Raw genomic sequence first — 17,605 nt, 5'->3', positions numbered from 1 at the left:
TTTTACATTTACAAGTTTTGGTCTGGGGTTTGAGAGTTTGAAAAAGCCCTTTACCCCTGTTTGTACAATAACAGCACATTGGTTTAGTCAAGCCAGCGTAATTCAACCAGGCAAGCAGGAAAAAATGCCTTCAATGCACCCAACCTTGTGCTGTTTGTCATTGTCCCTTTCAGTATGCTGATCTACTACCTACAATCCATCGCTAGATCACTCAAAGTCACCAACAGCCAGCTGAGACTCCAGCTTCAAACCGTGAGTCACTCCAAATAGAATATCATTATGATGTATTTCAGTTCATTTAACAGATCTGGGATTTACAATAAGGAACCCGAGCGAAACAGGATACGGTCCTTGAATTTCATATAATCTCATTTCTTCAGCAGTTTATTTTATAACGCTAATTAAATTTCCTCTTGCAGGAGCGCACAGACGACAAGAAGAAAGTATTTCAGTTGGCTGCAGGTACTTTGTCTATGAACTATCTTCATTATGAATACAAGGGAACGTCTCGGGCACATTTCAGGCCGCTGAGCAGTAACGGCCAAAGTAATGTACTCACAATATATAACGTCATAAGGCAATATCAGCCTGTCACCAGTTGGCTGGACATTTGGGTGTGTAAATGTGTGATTTACAGCACGTCTGCAGGCACCTGAGGGAGGCGATAAAAAGACGGAACAAGAGAGCGACATCACCAGTATGGAGTCGTCCGCCCGCTCCACCTCCCCTCCACGGCGCAACGGTAGCGTCACCAACTTCCAATCTCCCGTCCGCCATTGCAACAGCATCCGGACAATATCCCAGTCGGCTTCACGGCCTGACGTCCCCAGAGCTGCCGGAGGGACGAGGAGTCCCTCTGTCCCAGTGCGGCAGAAACACAAAGCAGAGCATGTTGCCAGCAGGTCTGTGCTGCTCTGTGGTATAAGAGCTTTATATTTCAATTCACTGCTGCTTAGGTTCCATACATCTGCTGTTCATGAAGCTTCACTGCCCTCCATTTCTGCCCATGTAATGCTTTCAGAATGTACTGCAGCCCCTCAGTTCCTCAAAGACAAGTACGACGAGTGGAGTACATACCCATCAGGTTTGCTATATTCATGAAGTCTGATAATGATTCCTATTTCTACATTTGTGTTTCTACCTATTCTATTTCCTATACAAATTAAGCTCTATCAACAGCGTTTGTGGCGTAATGTAGATTACTGCTGAAAATCATTTCAGATTATTTTGTTCCGTTTATTTAAAGGTACAAAAATCATCATTTCAGCAACTAAAACTATTTTCCTTAATTTTGCTTAATTTTTCTATATTGAAGCATTAGGAAATGACTACAACTGAAATTAAAATGAAGTAAAATAGAAATATTAAAAACAATTAAAAAAAATTCTAAAAGCACATAAAACGAATCTGTACTTGAAAAATACGAAGGAAGTGAAGCATAAGAAACAATGTTTTATTTTTGTTTTGTTTTTTTTGTTGTTTTTTTCTGGGTTTTTTTTTTTTTTTTTTTTTTCTAAATTGGTAATTGTTAATTACTGAGATGTGAAGTAATACTGAAGTAATATATATATATAAAAAGGAAGGGAAAAAAACTGTTCTGTATAAGCTTAGATTATTGAAAAAAGGGGCATTAATTTATAAGACTATGTCTTCTTTATGCTCCTATTCAGTAATGAATGTTATTATTTTGTTGTTGTGGAGATTATTGTTGTGTCTATAATAACATCATGACTGAATAAAGACATTTGATTGATTGATTGATTGAAAACGAATATGAAAATGAAAACATACGAATAAACACTAATTCAAAATAATGGTAAATAAATAAAACTACAATAACACTGGATTACAGTAAGGAGTGTAGAGTAAAATACACACAATTTCAAAAGCACAGCCACCATCCAGCTTATTTTGCAACGAGGCCGTAAGCTATTTTACGTGAATGTGTAAGACTTCTGATTCATTAGCCACTACAGGTAAATAACTAGAACAATGACAAAGTGCAGTAAAGTAGGTGAAACTATATGCTCTACAAACCAATGTGTTTGTGATAACGATAATAAATCAAGCACCACAACAGTTTATTTTTTTAGCTAAAATAACAAACCGGATGATGCCAGAAGCTTCGTACATTCGTACATACACAAGTTACAAATAAATTGCCTCTCCCACCACCTATATAAGTAAGACTTGAATGACAGAACCACTTACTGATGATGTGAGAGTGTGCGTGTAAGTGTTATTTATCCAAACTTTTGGAATGTCATAGCATGTAACTTCCGCTTGATATGCATTAAGGCCCCTCAATAACAGTCAGGAATGATGTCTAATTCATAGCCAGACGTTCACCCACTTAAAAAATTAGTCCCAGCTCAAAAAGGATGATTTTTAGACAGCTTTACTGACCAAACTATAAACTGCAGTAAACTCTGTCTGAATAATTAATGTAAAGTGCTTTAACAAAATACTTTATACTTCAGCTTTTAAACCCTTCAGAACACTGGCTTGCTAATTGTGGATATGCATTACTGTAAATATGCTTTTTTCGCATTTATCGCAGCTATAGTGAAAGACAATTCTTCTGCGAGCACTCAACTATTCATTTATATATATATATATATATATATATATATATATATATATATATATATATATAGTTTTCACTTTAAGACACTTACTGTATGGTATTATATCAGATCAGGGAAAGGGAGTAAAACTTCATTAGGCTTCACCTTTCATTTCATAATGCAGTGCACTTCATACTATTTAATTAAAGGATCAATTCACCCAAAACTGAAAATGCTGACATTTTCTCACCCTCACAACATTCTAACTGTATATTATTTGCTCTTTTTCTGTGAAACACAAAGCAAGCTGTAAGGAACAATTTAGGCAGAATGTTTCATGGGTGCTTTTAGTCCATGACAATATAATGTAAATCACCATCCTGTTTCAGCTTCTTTGTTTCACAAAAGAAAGAAAACAATACATCTTGGAAAGAGTTTTGGGGGAACTTTTCCTTTAACATTAGTTACAAGCTGCACCATCAAGATAAATGTCTTTGTTTCTCAAGTTTATGGTGAATTATGTACAAACATACATATTCATGTCGCATTTTCTGATATCCAGGCATTCTGGATACTTGGGCAGCTCCAGTGGTTCCTGCCGCTCCAAGTCCTACCACAACATGGCCTACAACCCTTGTTCACGGTACGCCGAGAACATCCACTCCGATCCGCTGTTTCGGAAAACCATCCGGCCCATGCACAACGAGCCCGGCATAATGACGGCTCAGAGCTATGTGGGCCGCCGGGCACACACGACGCGCTACGTCATCGTGAACGAACATGAAGCTCGCAAGAAGATTGTGCGCTCCACTACACGCGTACCGAGACATTACCGACTAGCAGATGAACCGACGGAGATTGTAGAGCTGTATCCACGCAATGTAAAGTGTTACATTCCTCGGACCCCTCACCGCAGCCACCAGCCACACCTCAGCGAGGAAGAGGAGGTGGAAGAGGAAGACCCCAAGAGCAGCTCGAGGAGGGGATCGAACCGTCCACGATCACTGACAGACCTCCATCAGACCGCACGCTTCTACATTGGCGACGCGGTCAACAGTCAGTTGTCTATGGAGCAGTGTTTATATGGCAACGAAGAAGAGGATGATCATGAAGATGACTGGGTGAGTGATGGCTTGCACCCTTGCTCTCAAACAAACATCCGAGGCCCAGAGTCGGCTCACAGATACGGTGAACAATACGTCAAGCCCAAGACCAAGCATAAAGTGGAGCCGTCACTGACCGAGTCAGATTCGGCATCACTGGCTTCTAGTAGTGACCAACAAAACAGCAGCACAGACCAGTACATCCAGGTCATTCACAACAAGGAAAAGTACCTGAAGCCCAGTGCAAAGCCGACCAAAAAGAAATTAAAGAAAAACGTTAAACTCAATGTGTCTGGCACCAATGATCTTGTGTGCTCCAATGTTTAACCTGTTTAGATCTAAAACCGAGATTATGGCTCTGTTTCAAAAACCCTAGTGAGCTGTCTACGTAGGAAGCATTTAAAGGCCTCATAGGCGCACACCAACACGAAGTCTGTTTCAAAAGGTAGGTTGCATTATTATCTTGCCTTCTATTAACTTCTATTGGCCAAATTGTATGGCCAATAGCCTTTCCCAGAATGCACTGTGAATAATGCTGCATTCCAGTGAACTTGGAACTTTGAATAGAGTGCTGGAGTGATGATGTATTTTGTAGTCCTACTTAAAAGGTTGCATCATCCTGGTTCCCTAAACAAAACCCATTCGGCTTTTGGATTATCATAGAAATTATGTTTATTATTCTTACACATGTTTCATTATGATAATCCTCACAAATGAACATTAGCTTTTTACTTCTAGCGATTGAATTTCTTGGCTTTAAAATTCATAAACTTAGAGTTACGCTATAAACAAACTACGCCACAGTGGCATGACTGTCACCAACATTAAAGGGTTAGTTCACCCAAAAATGAAAATTAAGTCATTAATTACTCACCCCCATGCTGTTCCAACCCCGTAAGACCTTCGTTCATCTTCGGAACACAAATGAAGATATTTTTGATTGAATCTGAGAGCTAGATCAGTCCTACATAGACTGCCTAAGGGACTGGCTCTTGACGGCCCATAAAGTCATTAAAGAAAAGGTTTAAATATTCCATGTGCCTACAGCGGCTCAATTATAAGTTTATCAAGCGACGAGACTACTTTTTGTGCGAAAAAAACATAAATAACGACTTTATTCCACTATTCCATTACTTCCTTATGGGCGCATGCGCGAGAACTGAGACGAGGACGTTCTCATTCGTCTACTTCTTGTTACCGGCTGCTCACCGCTTAGGAGTTTTACCGCCCCCTACCGTATAAGATGATGTGCTGATATAGCTGGAAGCGCAAAACTTTCTGTTTACAAGCAGAGGAAGATGCGCGCTGTACATACGCTTTTCGATTTGCGTATTTTCCGCACTATAAGGTGCACTTAAAAGCCTTTAATCTTCTCAAAAAACGACAGTGTTCCTTATAATCCGGAGCGCCTTATATATGGATCATCATTTTATACGGTAGGTGGCGGTAAAACTCCTAAGCGGTGAGCAGCCGGTAACAAGAAGTAGACGAAGGAGAACGTCCTCGTCTCAGTTCTCGCGCATGCGTCCATAAGGAAGTAATGGAATAGTGGAATAAAGTCGTTATTTATGTTTTTTTCGCACAAAAAGTAGTCTCGTCGCTTGATAAACTTATAATTGAGCCGCTGTAGGCACATGGAATATTTAAACCTTTTCTTTAATGACTTTATGGGCCGTCAAGAGCCAGTCCCTTAGGCAGTCTATGTAGGACTGATTTAGCTCTCAGATTCAATCAAAAATATCTTTATTTGTGTTCCAAAGATGAACGAAGGTCTTACGGGGTTGGAACAGCATGGGGGTGAGTAATTAATGACTTAATTTTCATTTTTGGGTGAACTAACACTTTAAGCTTCCGACAAATTTCCAACAATTTCCTATGAAAGTTTGTTATAATAGTTTGGAAGTGTTCAATTACAAACACAAGGCTATAGAAGTGATTAAGTGAGAAAATGAGTTTACCTGTTTGGTATGATGACGACAACCTCTGTCGTCCATTTTAGCCACTTGTTAGCAACCGCCCTTTTCAAAACAAGTAAAAGCTTTAAAGAATCACAAGTGGGTTGTACTTTATGCATTTTATGTTGTAGAATAAAACATGAAAACATCTTAATTTTATTTCAGGCAATTAACCAAAAACCCATTGACTGGAAACGGAAGAGCAAAAAAAAAATAATAATAATAAGTGGGTTTTGGCCTACAAAAATGTCATCCCTGAAATTACGTAAATCTCTACTTGATAGTAACTACTGGAACTTTGCTTGCACTAATTCAGAGCTGATCGATCAACCCTCAACTACTTTGAGAAGCATTGTTTCCAAGAGAAACTTACGTGATGTTCCACTGGTTATTTTAAGTGGAGGTGAGTGAATTCTGAGTTGTCTGGAACACAGTATGACTAAAAAATGTTTGCAAATGGTAAACTCAAACTGTCTGAAACAGCACAAATCCATCCAAGGTGATGTATGGAGTTGAGATAAATTATTGCTATAAATTATTGTGCATTTCATTACATTCTAAAAATAATGCTAAAAAGGTTAGCTAATTAAAAATGGACTGTTTTACATCATTTTGAACTTGATGTAAGTATTGCACCATTAGCTTAGCAACATGCAGTTGCTGCCTACATAGAATAGTGCGTTCCATATCAGTCATTTATGAGGTGTACTTTAGATCCCTCATTACTAGGCAGCTGCTTATGTAGGTAGCCCACAGCAAGGGAGCTTACTAGGTTTTGAAACATTCAATAATTCAGTGTAATACCTGCAGGTTCATCCTATAAAAGTTGCTGTTGGCCTTGTAAAGTAAAGCACAAATAAATGACCAAACTGTATAAGTGTACTTTGCATGTATCTGTAGATTTTCATTAAATCTGATATTAAAATTATATTGTTTGAACATTTTTGGACTCCACTATCCTATTCAAGGCTGTAACCATGTATTCAAGATCGGGTGTGTACTAAATGAAAACATTTTGAAACAGACAATGGAAAACCCTTATTGAACACTTTCCCCCTCAATCTCTGAGAGTTGTGGCCTTGATACTGTACAAATGAAGCACCTCTAAAGCACTTATGGTTACCTCAATACTTTGAATATCAATATTCAGATTAAGAGGTTGCGTGTACGAGTTTTTCAATTGCCAGTTTATAAAATTATTACATTTCTGAACTATTTTTTATGTACAATCCTGAATATCTGGTTACAGTCTTGAAATAAAGTAGGATATGTGCAAAAAAAATCATAGCATCACATCAATCCATATTTGCGTCCACTCCAGGAGGGTTATGAATATGCTTTTGTTGTAATATAAGAAGTACTCCCAGAAGGACAATTAAACTCTTTCAGAAATATGTTCTCACTTTCAGGCACATGCAGAAGCTAAGATGTGCTTTTCATGATCAATGACATTTTCAAAATTATTTCAGATGCGTTTGTCAACATAAAGTTCATTTTTAGCCACCTTTCGGAGTAGCCTATTGATATTCTGACTCTATTAAAGGTTATAATGGATATAATGTTTTGATATAAAATGTATCAAAATCATTGGTAAAACTTAACTCTACTTGTTATGGTTCAGAATGAAAAAAAAAATATAACATCTGCTCAAACCGAAATAGTGTAATTGTTTAAAATTGTCTCACATTCACTCAAATATTTACAATATTTTAAGAAGTATTATTTAAACGGCGAGTCGCGTGGCAATAGGGACATTACTGTTCTGTATAACAGGATCGACAGAGAAAACTCCAGTTCCCAGAATGCAACATTTGTCTGACGATCTCCAGGACTAAGGAAGTGGCCTTTTTAAAATTATGATGATTTCGTGGCATTAGACGGGTTAATTGTATCTCTTTTTATTATTTTGATCGCGCATGTGTAATTGAAGCTTTCCTTTCATCTCTATAGAACTGTATCGATTATTATCCGTCGCCGCCGTTCAATCAAGATGACAGTCACCCTTATCATTTGATGAAACTAATGAATGAACTGAAAACATCTGTATGTTATACCAGAAACTGCCGGATTTAACTGTAGCCACTGTTAGTTTATGAATATTGAATGTACTTGAACAAAGATCTCGGAAGAATCGAAGGTAAAGTGTGTCATTTACGCTATACAGTAGAAGGTTGCTGCCGGTCGATCGCGAACGCTTTGGATACATGTGCTGTTAAAGGACAAGCCAATACAATATCAAATAAAACTATACACTGTCCATCGTCATGGATTATATGCACACGGCCAGATCAGTGGAGGATCGTCTTATGGGCTACAAAAAAGACGAGTCCGGATGGAAAACATGCAAGAAAACTGTAAGTATGAAGCAGAAGTGTCTTTTTTTTCCATGTTTAGCGGTGGTTTATCTTTAAACACTGTTGTTGTTTTTTTTGTTGTTGTTGTTTTTTTTCTAGAATGATGTTGTGGTGTGTTGGAGACCCTCTTGTGAATTCGCGGGATATGTGTAAGTATAAAATATTGTGCATTACAGATCTTGTATATTTGTCATCGTGACGTCATATGTGCTGACTGCTCGTGTTCTAGTTAGTGGCAACCCTGTTACATATTATATTGTGCACTCACTAAATTGGACATAATTTAGTCTGAGAATAAGATCGATACACATGCTATAAGTTATTTAAAAATAATCCTAAAGAGTTTCGACGTTTATCATGTTGAATATGCATTGCTCAGATCTCATAGAGTATTTCACTTGACAAATATTTACTTAATATAATCACTAGATTATAGTCTTCTATTAGGGTCATATAACTTCTTGGATTTGTAGAAAATGAAACATGTTTCCTGAAGGAATAAAAGATTTGATTGTGGCCTTGATGATTTTGGTATGTTCTCAAAATTAAATGTTTTGTAATATTTGCAATGATTCCTTTGTAGCCCTCAAACCGTATTCACTATATAGCCCTTAATCCTGTAATTGTGGACAAATGTGGGCACAGATGACTCAGGTGTGATCCTAATTTTTATTTATTGTAAATGTTATATCACTGTCTTCGATAAAGTTTTGTCTATCCATTTATGGTGTTTTTAATTTATTTTAGGGGTATTTTTGAATTTAAAAATACCATATTTTCTACGTAAATTTATGTTTTTTTTTTTATTTTTTTTAACTACATTAAAATATAATTCCAATACGTTCTTAGAGCTAAAACCTAAAAATGAAGTGACTTCGCTGTCACCTGGTGTCTTATTTTGGCTCATTTTAGAATGCTCTAAATTACAGTGTTTCCCATTCATTTCTATGGGTGCCCATTTTTGACTCAAATACAAGAAGAGTTTTTTTTTTTCTCTCACCCACTTAACATTGTAGAATTGAGTCAAAAAAAATGTGTGTGTTCAGGAGGTAAACTTAGGAAAAGTCTTGTACCGAACAGATCAAGGGAAGTATTTTAAAAAAATTAATCAAAACTATTTTGCCCACATTTTTCCACAATACGGTTTTAGGGTTAAAATAAATAAATAGTTATATGATGTAAACTGTTTTGAATTTATCAACAAAAGCTTTACTTGTCTTTCAATGCTGTTCTTCAATTCCCCTCGAAAGTGAAACATTAGGTTCCCCAGAATTTCATTTTAGGTTTGTCCCCTTCTCAGAAACCTTCCCATCAATTGCACTAGTGTAGACATTTTATTTTTATTTTTGTTTACGAATTGCTGTAATGTCCATAATGTCACAACATCAAAAACATTGTTGTGCAGTCTTAAAAAAATGTACATTTGTTGGTAAAATCATCTATTTGTATTTGCATTCATCAACATTTGCTTTTTATCTACATTTACATCATAATCTTAATATTTTAAGATATATTTTTGCTGCATTCACACACTGTCGACATCATGTGCAAACATGACAGCAGTGACATTAACCTTTGTCCAGTATGCATGAGCAGTGATTGTGTGTTCTCTGGTTTTCTCAGGTATAAAGGGGAGGGGATTGTCAATGGCAGTCCAGAGAAAGTGTGGGACTGCTTGAAACCTGAAATCAATGGACTTCGTGTAAAATGGGATTCTAATATAAAAAAGTTTGAGCTGCTTGAGCAGGTGTCAGCGGTAAGATCAACACAAATACACTCATATATGAAAGCAGATTATCGAGTTAAATCTCATGGTTGACCAGTTCCTCCTTTCAGCTAAGTGTAACATTGTTTTATTTCTGTATTCTTACTTGGATCGTTAAAGGTGATGCTTGTACTTTTTTTGTTAAAACACTTTCAACGGTTCTATGACGCTTTCAAAACATGGAGTTTACAAACCAGCCCGAAAGTAACATTGGCTCAACCAATGGCGTGAGTTTGGAGATCAATGTCTGGGATACCTGTTTGAAAACAGTAATTTTTCGTTCTGACCCTAGTGAAACTTCACCTTTAATAAGCCTTATTTCTACTTTCCATTGAGATGTTTTTTGATGCACATGGCATTGCAATGATTTGATGCGTACAACGGCAGATTGATACCTTTCCAAATCTTTTCTTTTTCATTGCCTAGGACGTTTTGATCTGCCGAACCGTCACGCCTTCGGCTGCTATGGGCATTATATCACCTCGAGATTTTGTTGATGTCATTTCCATTAAACGCTATGAGGATGGCACGGTGTCCTCAAACGGTATGCAGTGTTCTGGCCTTCCTCCTTTAATTGGATTTGAGTCTGACACTATTCTAATGCAGAATTTCAGAAATTTTTCCATTGATATAAGACTTTGTATCTATCTTAATAATACTGTTATTGAAAATCAGATTTTCATTGTTTTATAGCTACCAATGTAAGCCATCCAAACTGTCCTCCTCAACCCGGCTATGTCAGAGGCTTCAACCACCCGTGTGGTTGTTTATGTGTTCCAGTTCCTGGGTAAGTGTCTCGGAAAGATAGGCATGCCATTCAATGCAAGCATCTTGGGTTGATGTAATTCAACTACAAGACAGCAGATGGTGACAAAATGACATTTCAAATTTTTCAGGAGCATAAAAAACAGATATAAGTATACCTTTTTTTTTTTCTCTGTAGGGAACCAGGCAAAACGCAGCTGTTCAGCTTTTTCCAGACTGATCTTGGAGGTTTACTTCCTCGTTCAGTTGTCGATTCGTTTTTCCCCTCCAGTATGGTGGAGTTTTACAGCAACCTGACCAAAGCTGTAAAATCGATGAAATAGCTCCAGACACTTTATAGAAAATATCCCCCTTTAATCATATATGTGGATATTTTGATAATTTGACACACCTTGCATTTAATCAAGCTTTAGGTGGGAAGTGAAATGACCTTATTCCTGATTCTTCCAGCGGCTACAGTACCGTGTCCAAACACTTGAACAGTCCGTTTTGTAGGTATAGAAAACAGGAACATTTTACCATGTTTTTTCATAAATTCTGAAAACTAGTGATTCAAATGAGGAACTATTGCAAAAAAAACCAGACATTTACACATATGCATTTGGCAGATGCTTTTATCCAAAGTGACGTTCAATGCATTCAAATGACATTTTATATCAGTCAGTTTGTTTCAGGGGAATGGTGTGATCCTATAATGTAGCATTATGATAAATATATAATTCATAAATGGCCTAAAATAACTTAGTAAACATAGTTTCTACTAAGTTACTGATTTGTGTGTGTCGTACAAATCGAGAGACTCGACTCGCAATTGATTTTAATAAAGCTTACCATTGACATGTGCAGTCACATGCAGCGCTGCTTTAGATTGAGCTATCTTAGAAGGCAACGTTGGGTTGCTGCTTACTTTTTGAAACTGTTGTCAGGAGCTCGCCTTTAATGTCTGGCCTAAATAGGCAGTTCACTAGTTTTTGGAACAAAGCCTTCTTTTAATGAGCTGTTTTTAGAATTTCAGTCCAATATTTGATGTCAGTTGTCTGAGTTTGAAGATTACATTTTTATTTGAATAATTGAGTTTGACATTTAAATCACAAGTCTGAAACCTAGTATTTCTATATTTGAATAGTGATTTTATTGCGCATAACTGGAATTTTGGCAATCCAATGTTTACCGACAGACGAGTATCTTCAGAAATTTGAAGATTTGCATTTGCTGCTGTTCTCGGTTAGCATAACTGAGATTGTGTACTGTATGTTTGAGATTGACACAAGAAGGGCCGAATGAGGGATGTTGTGATATGATGATAAAAAAAGCAACGCAAAGGCTCAAGGTTTAGTTGGTTAGTGTGACCCTATTAGTTCCCACTGGTGATTCTGTAACCAGTAAAAAGTGTTTTTCTCCATTGATGGCCACTCAATAGTATCCGTGTTCTGTGCCAGCCAGCCGAGCAACTGCCATTAAGACAATTGGGATAAGCTAATGGATGAAAGTTATTTCATACATCACTTTGAAAGGAACAAATAATACATTTATGGAATATGGTTCAGTGGAATCAGAGTAATTAAAAATTAATGCAATTCCAAAAGATTTCCTGAGTTTGAAATGAGGTAGAGAACAAGATGCACAGTTCTAATTTGAATTCATGGAAGTTGACAATTACCTGAATAAAATGTAATATACATTTTATATATAGGGCTGGGTATCAAGTTCAATACTTTTACAAGCCGACGACCGAATTGCCTCTACCATCAAGCATCTTGACGACAAGTCTTGTCATTGGGTACCAAATTTCGATACCTAAGTGGTTAATCTCGTCAACGTCAGTGAGCCAATTGTCTGTGGCGAGGAAATTAAATTTTTTCTAATTTCAGAAGCTGTTTCACTCGGATATACTCGGATATACTCTCTTCCGTTTCACGCCGACTTTAAGAGCAGAAAGTCGCTTCGTCTTCGACTACAAGATGAACTGAAGGGCGTTACATAAATGAACCGAAACTCTGCATATAGGCTACATGCCTCACAGACATGAGAAATAGGCATGTAGAAAGCTTGAAATGTATACTTTTAAACTAACCAATTTGAATCTAAAACAAATAATCTCTGATTATGTAATCCAAATGAAAGGTGCATTTCTCTCTATAGGCGCACGCATGTTCACTATGCTGCGGAGATGACGAGTCGGAAACGTCAACTTCATCTTTGCAGCCAACACTGACTCAGAAAACACTCGTTTATTAATAAACAATTGAAATGGCTTTTTTTCCAGACACATTCATAATCATTAGGCTACTTTTGCCAGTGCTTTGCGGCAAGCTTCAGCGCGTGTGCTTGAGCGCGAGGGATATATTCCGCCCCCCAGTGGCCTATATGAGTTTGAGTCTGTTAAAAACAGTTAACAATCTTGTTAAAATGGATTTTTAAAAAATAGGTGTCGAAATCAAGGTATCTGTATCTACAGTAGTCAACATTTGAAGTGGATCAAAAAAGTCCATCAACAAGTTGTCCTAAGACAAGAACGGGTATTGGTCAAAATTCATGTATAACTTTGATGAAAGGTTTTGATACACTTCAGATGTTGACTATTGTATATCGAAGAACAAATAACAATACCAAGCCCTATATATATATATTATAAGTATGAATGCATGTAAAAGAATACATATTTAATAAATTAGCTGTAATAATAATATTAATTTACTGTACACATTTGATTGAACTTCCTAGAATGCTCTCATTTTCCCCAAGGTCTACATTTTGTCGTCGTGTTAGATTAATGAATTGTTCTGTTGTTTGATTGTGTTAAATGTCTTTGAATGTCAATCACTTCTTGTCATTTGAATTCAAATTTAAATGTATTCTTTTAAATCATGTGGGCTATGGCCATAAATCGAAAGGGAGTTGATTCTTAAATTCAGGATTTTGCCCAAGCCTTATTAGAACATTCCAAAAAAGCATGGAAGAAAAATATTTGTTTCCCCCATATTAGGAGAAATGAATCCCTTTGCATTTTTGCTTGTAATCTGTCTAAATTGCACATGGACAAAAGTACTGTTTAATGCTATGTATGTCACAGACCTCAGAGAGAACAGAGAGTGTATTGTATGTCTTGTTTGTTGACTATTATCTCTTTAATTACCGTTTGCCCGTTTTGTGTCCAGCTGCACGATTGTCCATCCTCCTGACATGCGTCTTAGCCAATCCGTACTTTGTGTTTTTATGCCTATATGCCTGTCCATCCTCCTGACATGCGTCTTAGCCAATCCGTACTTTGTGTTTTTATGCCTATATGCCATCAGTGAAATGACTGTGAACGCATGCTCATGGCCTGGAGATGTGTTCTGTGCTTTTTTATTTTTATATGCTGTAAATGAGCAAAATTCTCTAGTGCATTTTAAGATTATTTTGGGGACACATCTGTTTTGCAAGGTGCTTGCCTTCAGTAGTATTGTGCAAAGTTCTCTATATATTTTAAAGGGGTCATAAGATGCTATTTATGTTTTCCGTTTTCTTAAGCGTGCTATGTAGCTGTTTTATGTGCATTTATAAGTTACAAAAGTCTTCCACAAAAAGATTTATTCAATCTAAAAGAGAAGGCAGAACCTAGATAAGGCCGGATTCACATATAGCGCCTAAAAACGTGTAGAAAACGCTGGGCGCGCCGCATTCTCCATTTTGCAAAGCGCCAGGGCGGTTGCGCTTCAGTTGGTTCTTGTCACATGACCTATTGTGTGCGTATGGTGCGCTTGCGGTATTCTGAAAAGTTGAGATGTTTTTATCTCGACGCGCATGGAAAAAACGAGCGCGCCGCACCGCTTTCATTATGAGCGCGCATACCGTGCGCCTACATTTGAAATAACGAACTTGAGCGCGCAAAAGACGCGATATGTGAACCGGCCCTAAAATGGCTCGACCGGATTCTCCCTCACATTTGCATAACGCCGCCGTCTCATGGGGAGATGCTGTTTGTTTCAATGCGAAAGTTGGATTCAAATTTATTTACAACACTGTTCCAGAACAATACTACCCAAAATGCTTGTGTGTGTGCAGTGGGAGAACAAGGTTATACTGAAAAGGAAGAGTTTCAAACTAAAAACATTCTGCTGAAGTCACGCTTACAAAGTTGGTTCCGCTTGGTCTTCTGCGTTTTCAGAATCCGACTGATGTGGTTAAACTGACAACATTATTATTAAGTTATAATTGCTTTGGAAGCTGAAGCTCGTGATTGTGGTAAGGGCTGTTACAATGCACTGGATCAGCTGGCCAATCAGAGTACACTGCGCTTTTCAGTAGGAGGAGTTTTGTAGAATTCCACGCGTTTTAGAAACAAAGAGGAGACACAATAATGTACAGTATGAGAAAAATAAGCATGTTTACACATATTACACCAATACACTAAATGATGATCTTTGAAAATCGCATCATATGACCCCTTTAATAAAACGCAGATTTACATTCTGTTATCAGTAGGGTTGGGTATCGAGAATCGAGTATCGATTGGAACCGAGACTAACTTTTCGTTTTTCCCGGAATCGTTCAAAAGTTAAAATTTCGATTCCTAGTTTCGATATTTACAGTCCGCCGAGCGGAAGAAGAAACCGCTGAACAACACCAATGAAGAAGCGTCTACCGGAAGTGTTGGCATAACCACGCAAGTCGAACATGAGTACCTTACGTCGGCGATCCAAAGTGTGGCTTCGCTTTTCTAAAAATAACGAAATCTCGGCAAAATGCAAAATTTGTGACAAAAGGAGTATTTTTACAGAAGGATTATTTCCTTCAGAAAGGCCGTTGGTTAGCAAGGTTAGCTAAACTTTTTTGACCCTGCCTCTTAAAAGAATCGGAATCGAGAATCGTTAGGAACCGGAATCGAAACAAGGAATCGGAATCAGAATCGTTCAAATTCAAACGATACCCAACACTAGTTATCAGTGTGTAATGTTTGTCAATTCGCTCCGGGTTTTTTCATTTTGAAGTCGACATGGAATGTTGTCGGCAAACCATTTTACTTCTGTGTAAACTGACATACAAGTGTTTTTAATATTACATTTTGATTGGAGGCAATTGATTTTTTTATCTATTTGGAATTGATTGGAATGGATCGTGAAAAGTGGGGGGTACAAACAAGAATGCTGGCAGATAATTGTCATTTTAGAGGCGGGGCAAGTTTTTGTCAAGTTTTTTTTTTGGTCACTTTAGTTTAGGGTCCAATTCTTACTATTAACTACAACTTTTGCCTCAATAAACTCCTATTTTCTGCTTATTAATGGTTGGCAAAGTAGTATGAAATTGGGTAGGATTAAGGGATTTTGAATATGCTCATGCAGAATAAGGCATAAATGTGTGCTCATTAAGTAATAATAAACAGCCAATATACTAGTAATATACATGCAAATAAGCGACTAGTTAATAGCGAGAATTGGACGCTGAACTGTTTTTTGCTAATAACATGATGAATGATGATGAATCACGCATTATAAGACCCTGAAATATGCATTCAAATTGTGTCAATTGTCATTTCCTGTTGATTTCAAACATATTTTTGCTCAGTGTAGTTGCACAATGGGACGTCTGTGTACTGTGTGTTAATACCCAAAAAGAAATTGCACTTTGTCAAACCCATTGTTTGATTCTGTTTTTCGGATATTAAAAATGATTGATTGACCTCGTTTATGATTTGTATCATACTTTATTTGGACATTACAAACCTTACCAAGTAATTACATTTAATATTCATCTTTGTTCTGACACCATTTCAATATATTAAGGCTTTTCTTTTAAAGGGAAACCAAAAATACCTAACTAACAAGACAAAGGTGGAATCTAATAGAAGAGCATAGATTTTTTTTTTTTATGTATTTATTATTTCTGCATATGATGAAAAACAAGAGTGATGTGCTGTTAGGGGCAGCGTTTGACAAAGCAAACAAATAATTATTATTAAAATTATACTTAATGCTTAGTCCATTTGTTTTCCTCTTGAAAACATTGTGCCTCGATCACTTCATGACACGTTCTTTACATTCGGCTTTGGTGAAATGATGTAGAGAAATATAATGTGATATCTGAAAGTGTATATTTACAGGCTTGTGCAAATCATTGCATCAAAACAGGACTTGACAAGAATCTTTTTCTTTTTTTTTTTATGAATCCCTGATCGTGACAGTAAAACAGTACAACTCCAGCACAGCGAAGTGCTATAAGACTCTGCTCAGAAAAACAAACTTTCCTGATCACGTAGTACCACATCATGCAGTGATGCACATCATGCACGTCATACAAGATATGAAAGTCATACAACTGTCGAAATGCATATATGGAGCAATAAATGCAACTGAATGATCCTAGCAAGTTTCCCAGTCTTGGAAAACCTGGAAATATAAGGGTATTTTTAAATTGTGAAACTCATGAGAGTGAGGAGTGTATGTGAAAAGTCATGTGAATATGCATGTTTCTGGCTCAAATCTAAAATACTTGATTTTTTTTTTTTTTTTTAAATTGCTCTCTTGTATTGCAACCTCTGCAAAAATAGACTAAACTCATTGGTCGAAACAACTGGGAAACCTGCTTTGAAGAAATTGTGATTTGTCATTTTTAGCAATTGGCGGCATTTCCTCAAGGCTTGAAATAACATTTTTGCATAATTTAAAGTTGATTCAAAACTGGTAGTCCAGTATGTGTTCGGTTTTTTCTTTGCTTTTGCTTTTGAATGGAGTTTTCGTTCTACTCGCATCTTTTTCTCTTAATGACGAGTGTGAACGGCCCGTCGTTCAGACCTTTGATGAATGTCCAGGCCTCAAAGCGTGTGAGACCCTGCAGAGACGAGTCCTGTATCTGCAGTACCTCGTCGCCAGACTTCAGCCCCTTTTGCTCAGCGTCACTTCCTGCCAGAGAAAACACAGTATGTACTGCATGACTTATGCTACTGATTTGCAGGTTCCATATGGCTCAGAAAACCTAAAGGGATAGTTCACTTTGAAATTATTTTTTGGTATGTTTTAGCTTACCTCAAATACATCCAAGATGTAGGTGTCTTTGTTTCCGCAGTAGTTTAAATGTTGATATTTTTAGGTCAAACCGTTCGTGTCTGTCAGTCATA

The 17,605-nt window shown here is 37.1% G+C and overlaps 3 protein-coding genes across 7 annotated transcripts in view; 2 read left to right on the top strand and 1 right to left on the bottom strand.

The window, feature by feature from the left end:
• Positions 1-4,620, top strand: part of tmc3 (transmembrane channel like 3) — a 29,057-nt gene extending 24,437 nt beyond the window's left edge. Inside the window, exons 20-24 of one of the 4 annotated variants that reach the window (XM_089129713.1) lie at positions 174-252; positions 420-462; positions 638-902; positions 1,022-1,084; positions 3,130-4,620. In XM_089129713.1, coding sequence (XP_088985839.1) covers positions 174-252; positions 420-462; positions 638-902; positions 1,022-1,084; positions 3,130-3,997 — 1,318 coding nt within the window. In that variant the 3' untranslated portion in view covers positions 3,998-4,620. Of the gene's footprint in view, positions 1-173; positions 253-419; positions 547-637; positions 903-1,021; positions 1,085-3,129 lie in introns of all 4 variants that reach the window. The other 3 variants (XM_089129711.1, XM_039658375.2, XM_089129712.1) reach the window with 3 other exon arrangements.
• Positions 4,621-7,439: 2,819 nt separating this feature from the next.
• stard5 (StAR related lipid transfer domain containing 5) lies at positions 7,440-16,170 on the top strand. Its single transcript, XM_039659598.2, has 6 exons — positions 7,440-7,979; positions 8,079-8,128; positions 9,603-9,735; positions 10,171-10,288; positions 10,438-10,531; positions 10,688-16,170. Exons 1-6 carry the CDS (start codon positions 7,890-7,892, stop codon positions 10,830-10,832), a joined length of 630 nt encoding a protein of 209 aa, XP_039515532.2. The 5' UTR covers positions 7,440-7,889; the 3' UTR covers positions 10,833-16,170.
• Positions 15,336-17,605, bottom strand: part of il16 (interleukin 16) — a 40,311-nt gene continuing 38,041 nt past the window's right edge. For both annotated transcript variants that reach the window (XM_089129710.1, XM_039659005.2), the window contains one exon: positions 15,336-17,390. In XM_089129710.1, coding sequence (XP_088985836.1) covers positions 17,230-17,390 — 161 coding nt within the window. In that variant the 3' untranslated portion in view covers positions 15,336-17,229. The remainder of the gene's footprint in view (positions 17,391-17,605) is intronic.

Source organism: Pimephales promelas, chromosome 1 (genome assembly GCF_988280905.1).
Source record: "Pimephales promelas chromosome 1, fPimPro1.hap1.1, whole genome shotgun sequence".
NCBI lineage: Eukaryota > Metazoa > Chordata > Actinopteri > Cypriniformes > Leuciscidae > Pimephales > Pimephales promelas.
Note: the sequence above shows the minus strand (reverse complement) of the source record. Positions and strands in the feature narration are given on the sequence as shown.

What these genes read in the sequence shown, in the direction of transcription:
- stard5 (XM_039659598.2), top strand. Translation starts at nt 7,890, where the DNA reads ATGGATTATATGCACACGGCCAGATCAGTGGAGGATCGTCTTATGGGC. An exon ending in TGTGAATTCGCGGGATATGT is followed by an intron (nt 8,129 to 9,602) that starts GTAAGTATAAAA and finishes TGGTTTTCTCAG; the next exon opens with GTATAAAGGGGAGGGGATTG. An exon ending in TTATGTGTTCCAGTTCCTGG is followed by an intron (nt 10,532 to 10,687) that starts GTAAGTGTCTCG and finishes TTTTCTCTGTAG; the next exon opens with GGAACCAGGCAAAACGCAGC.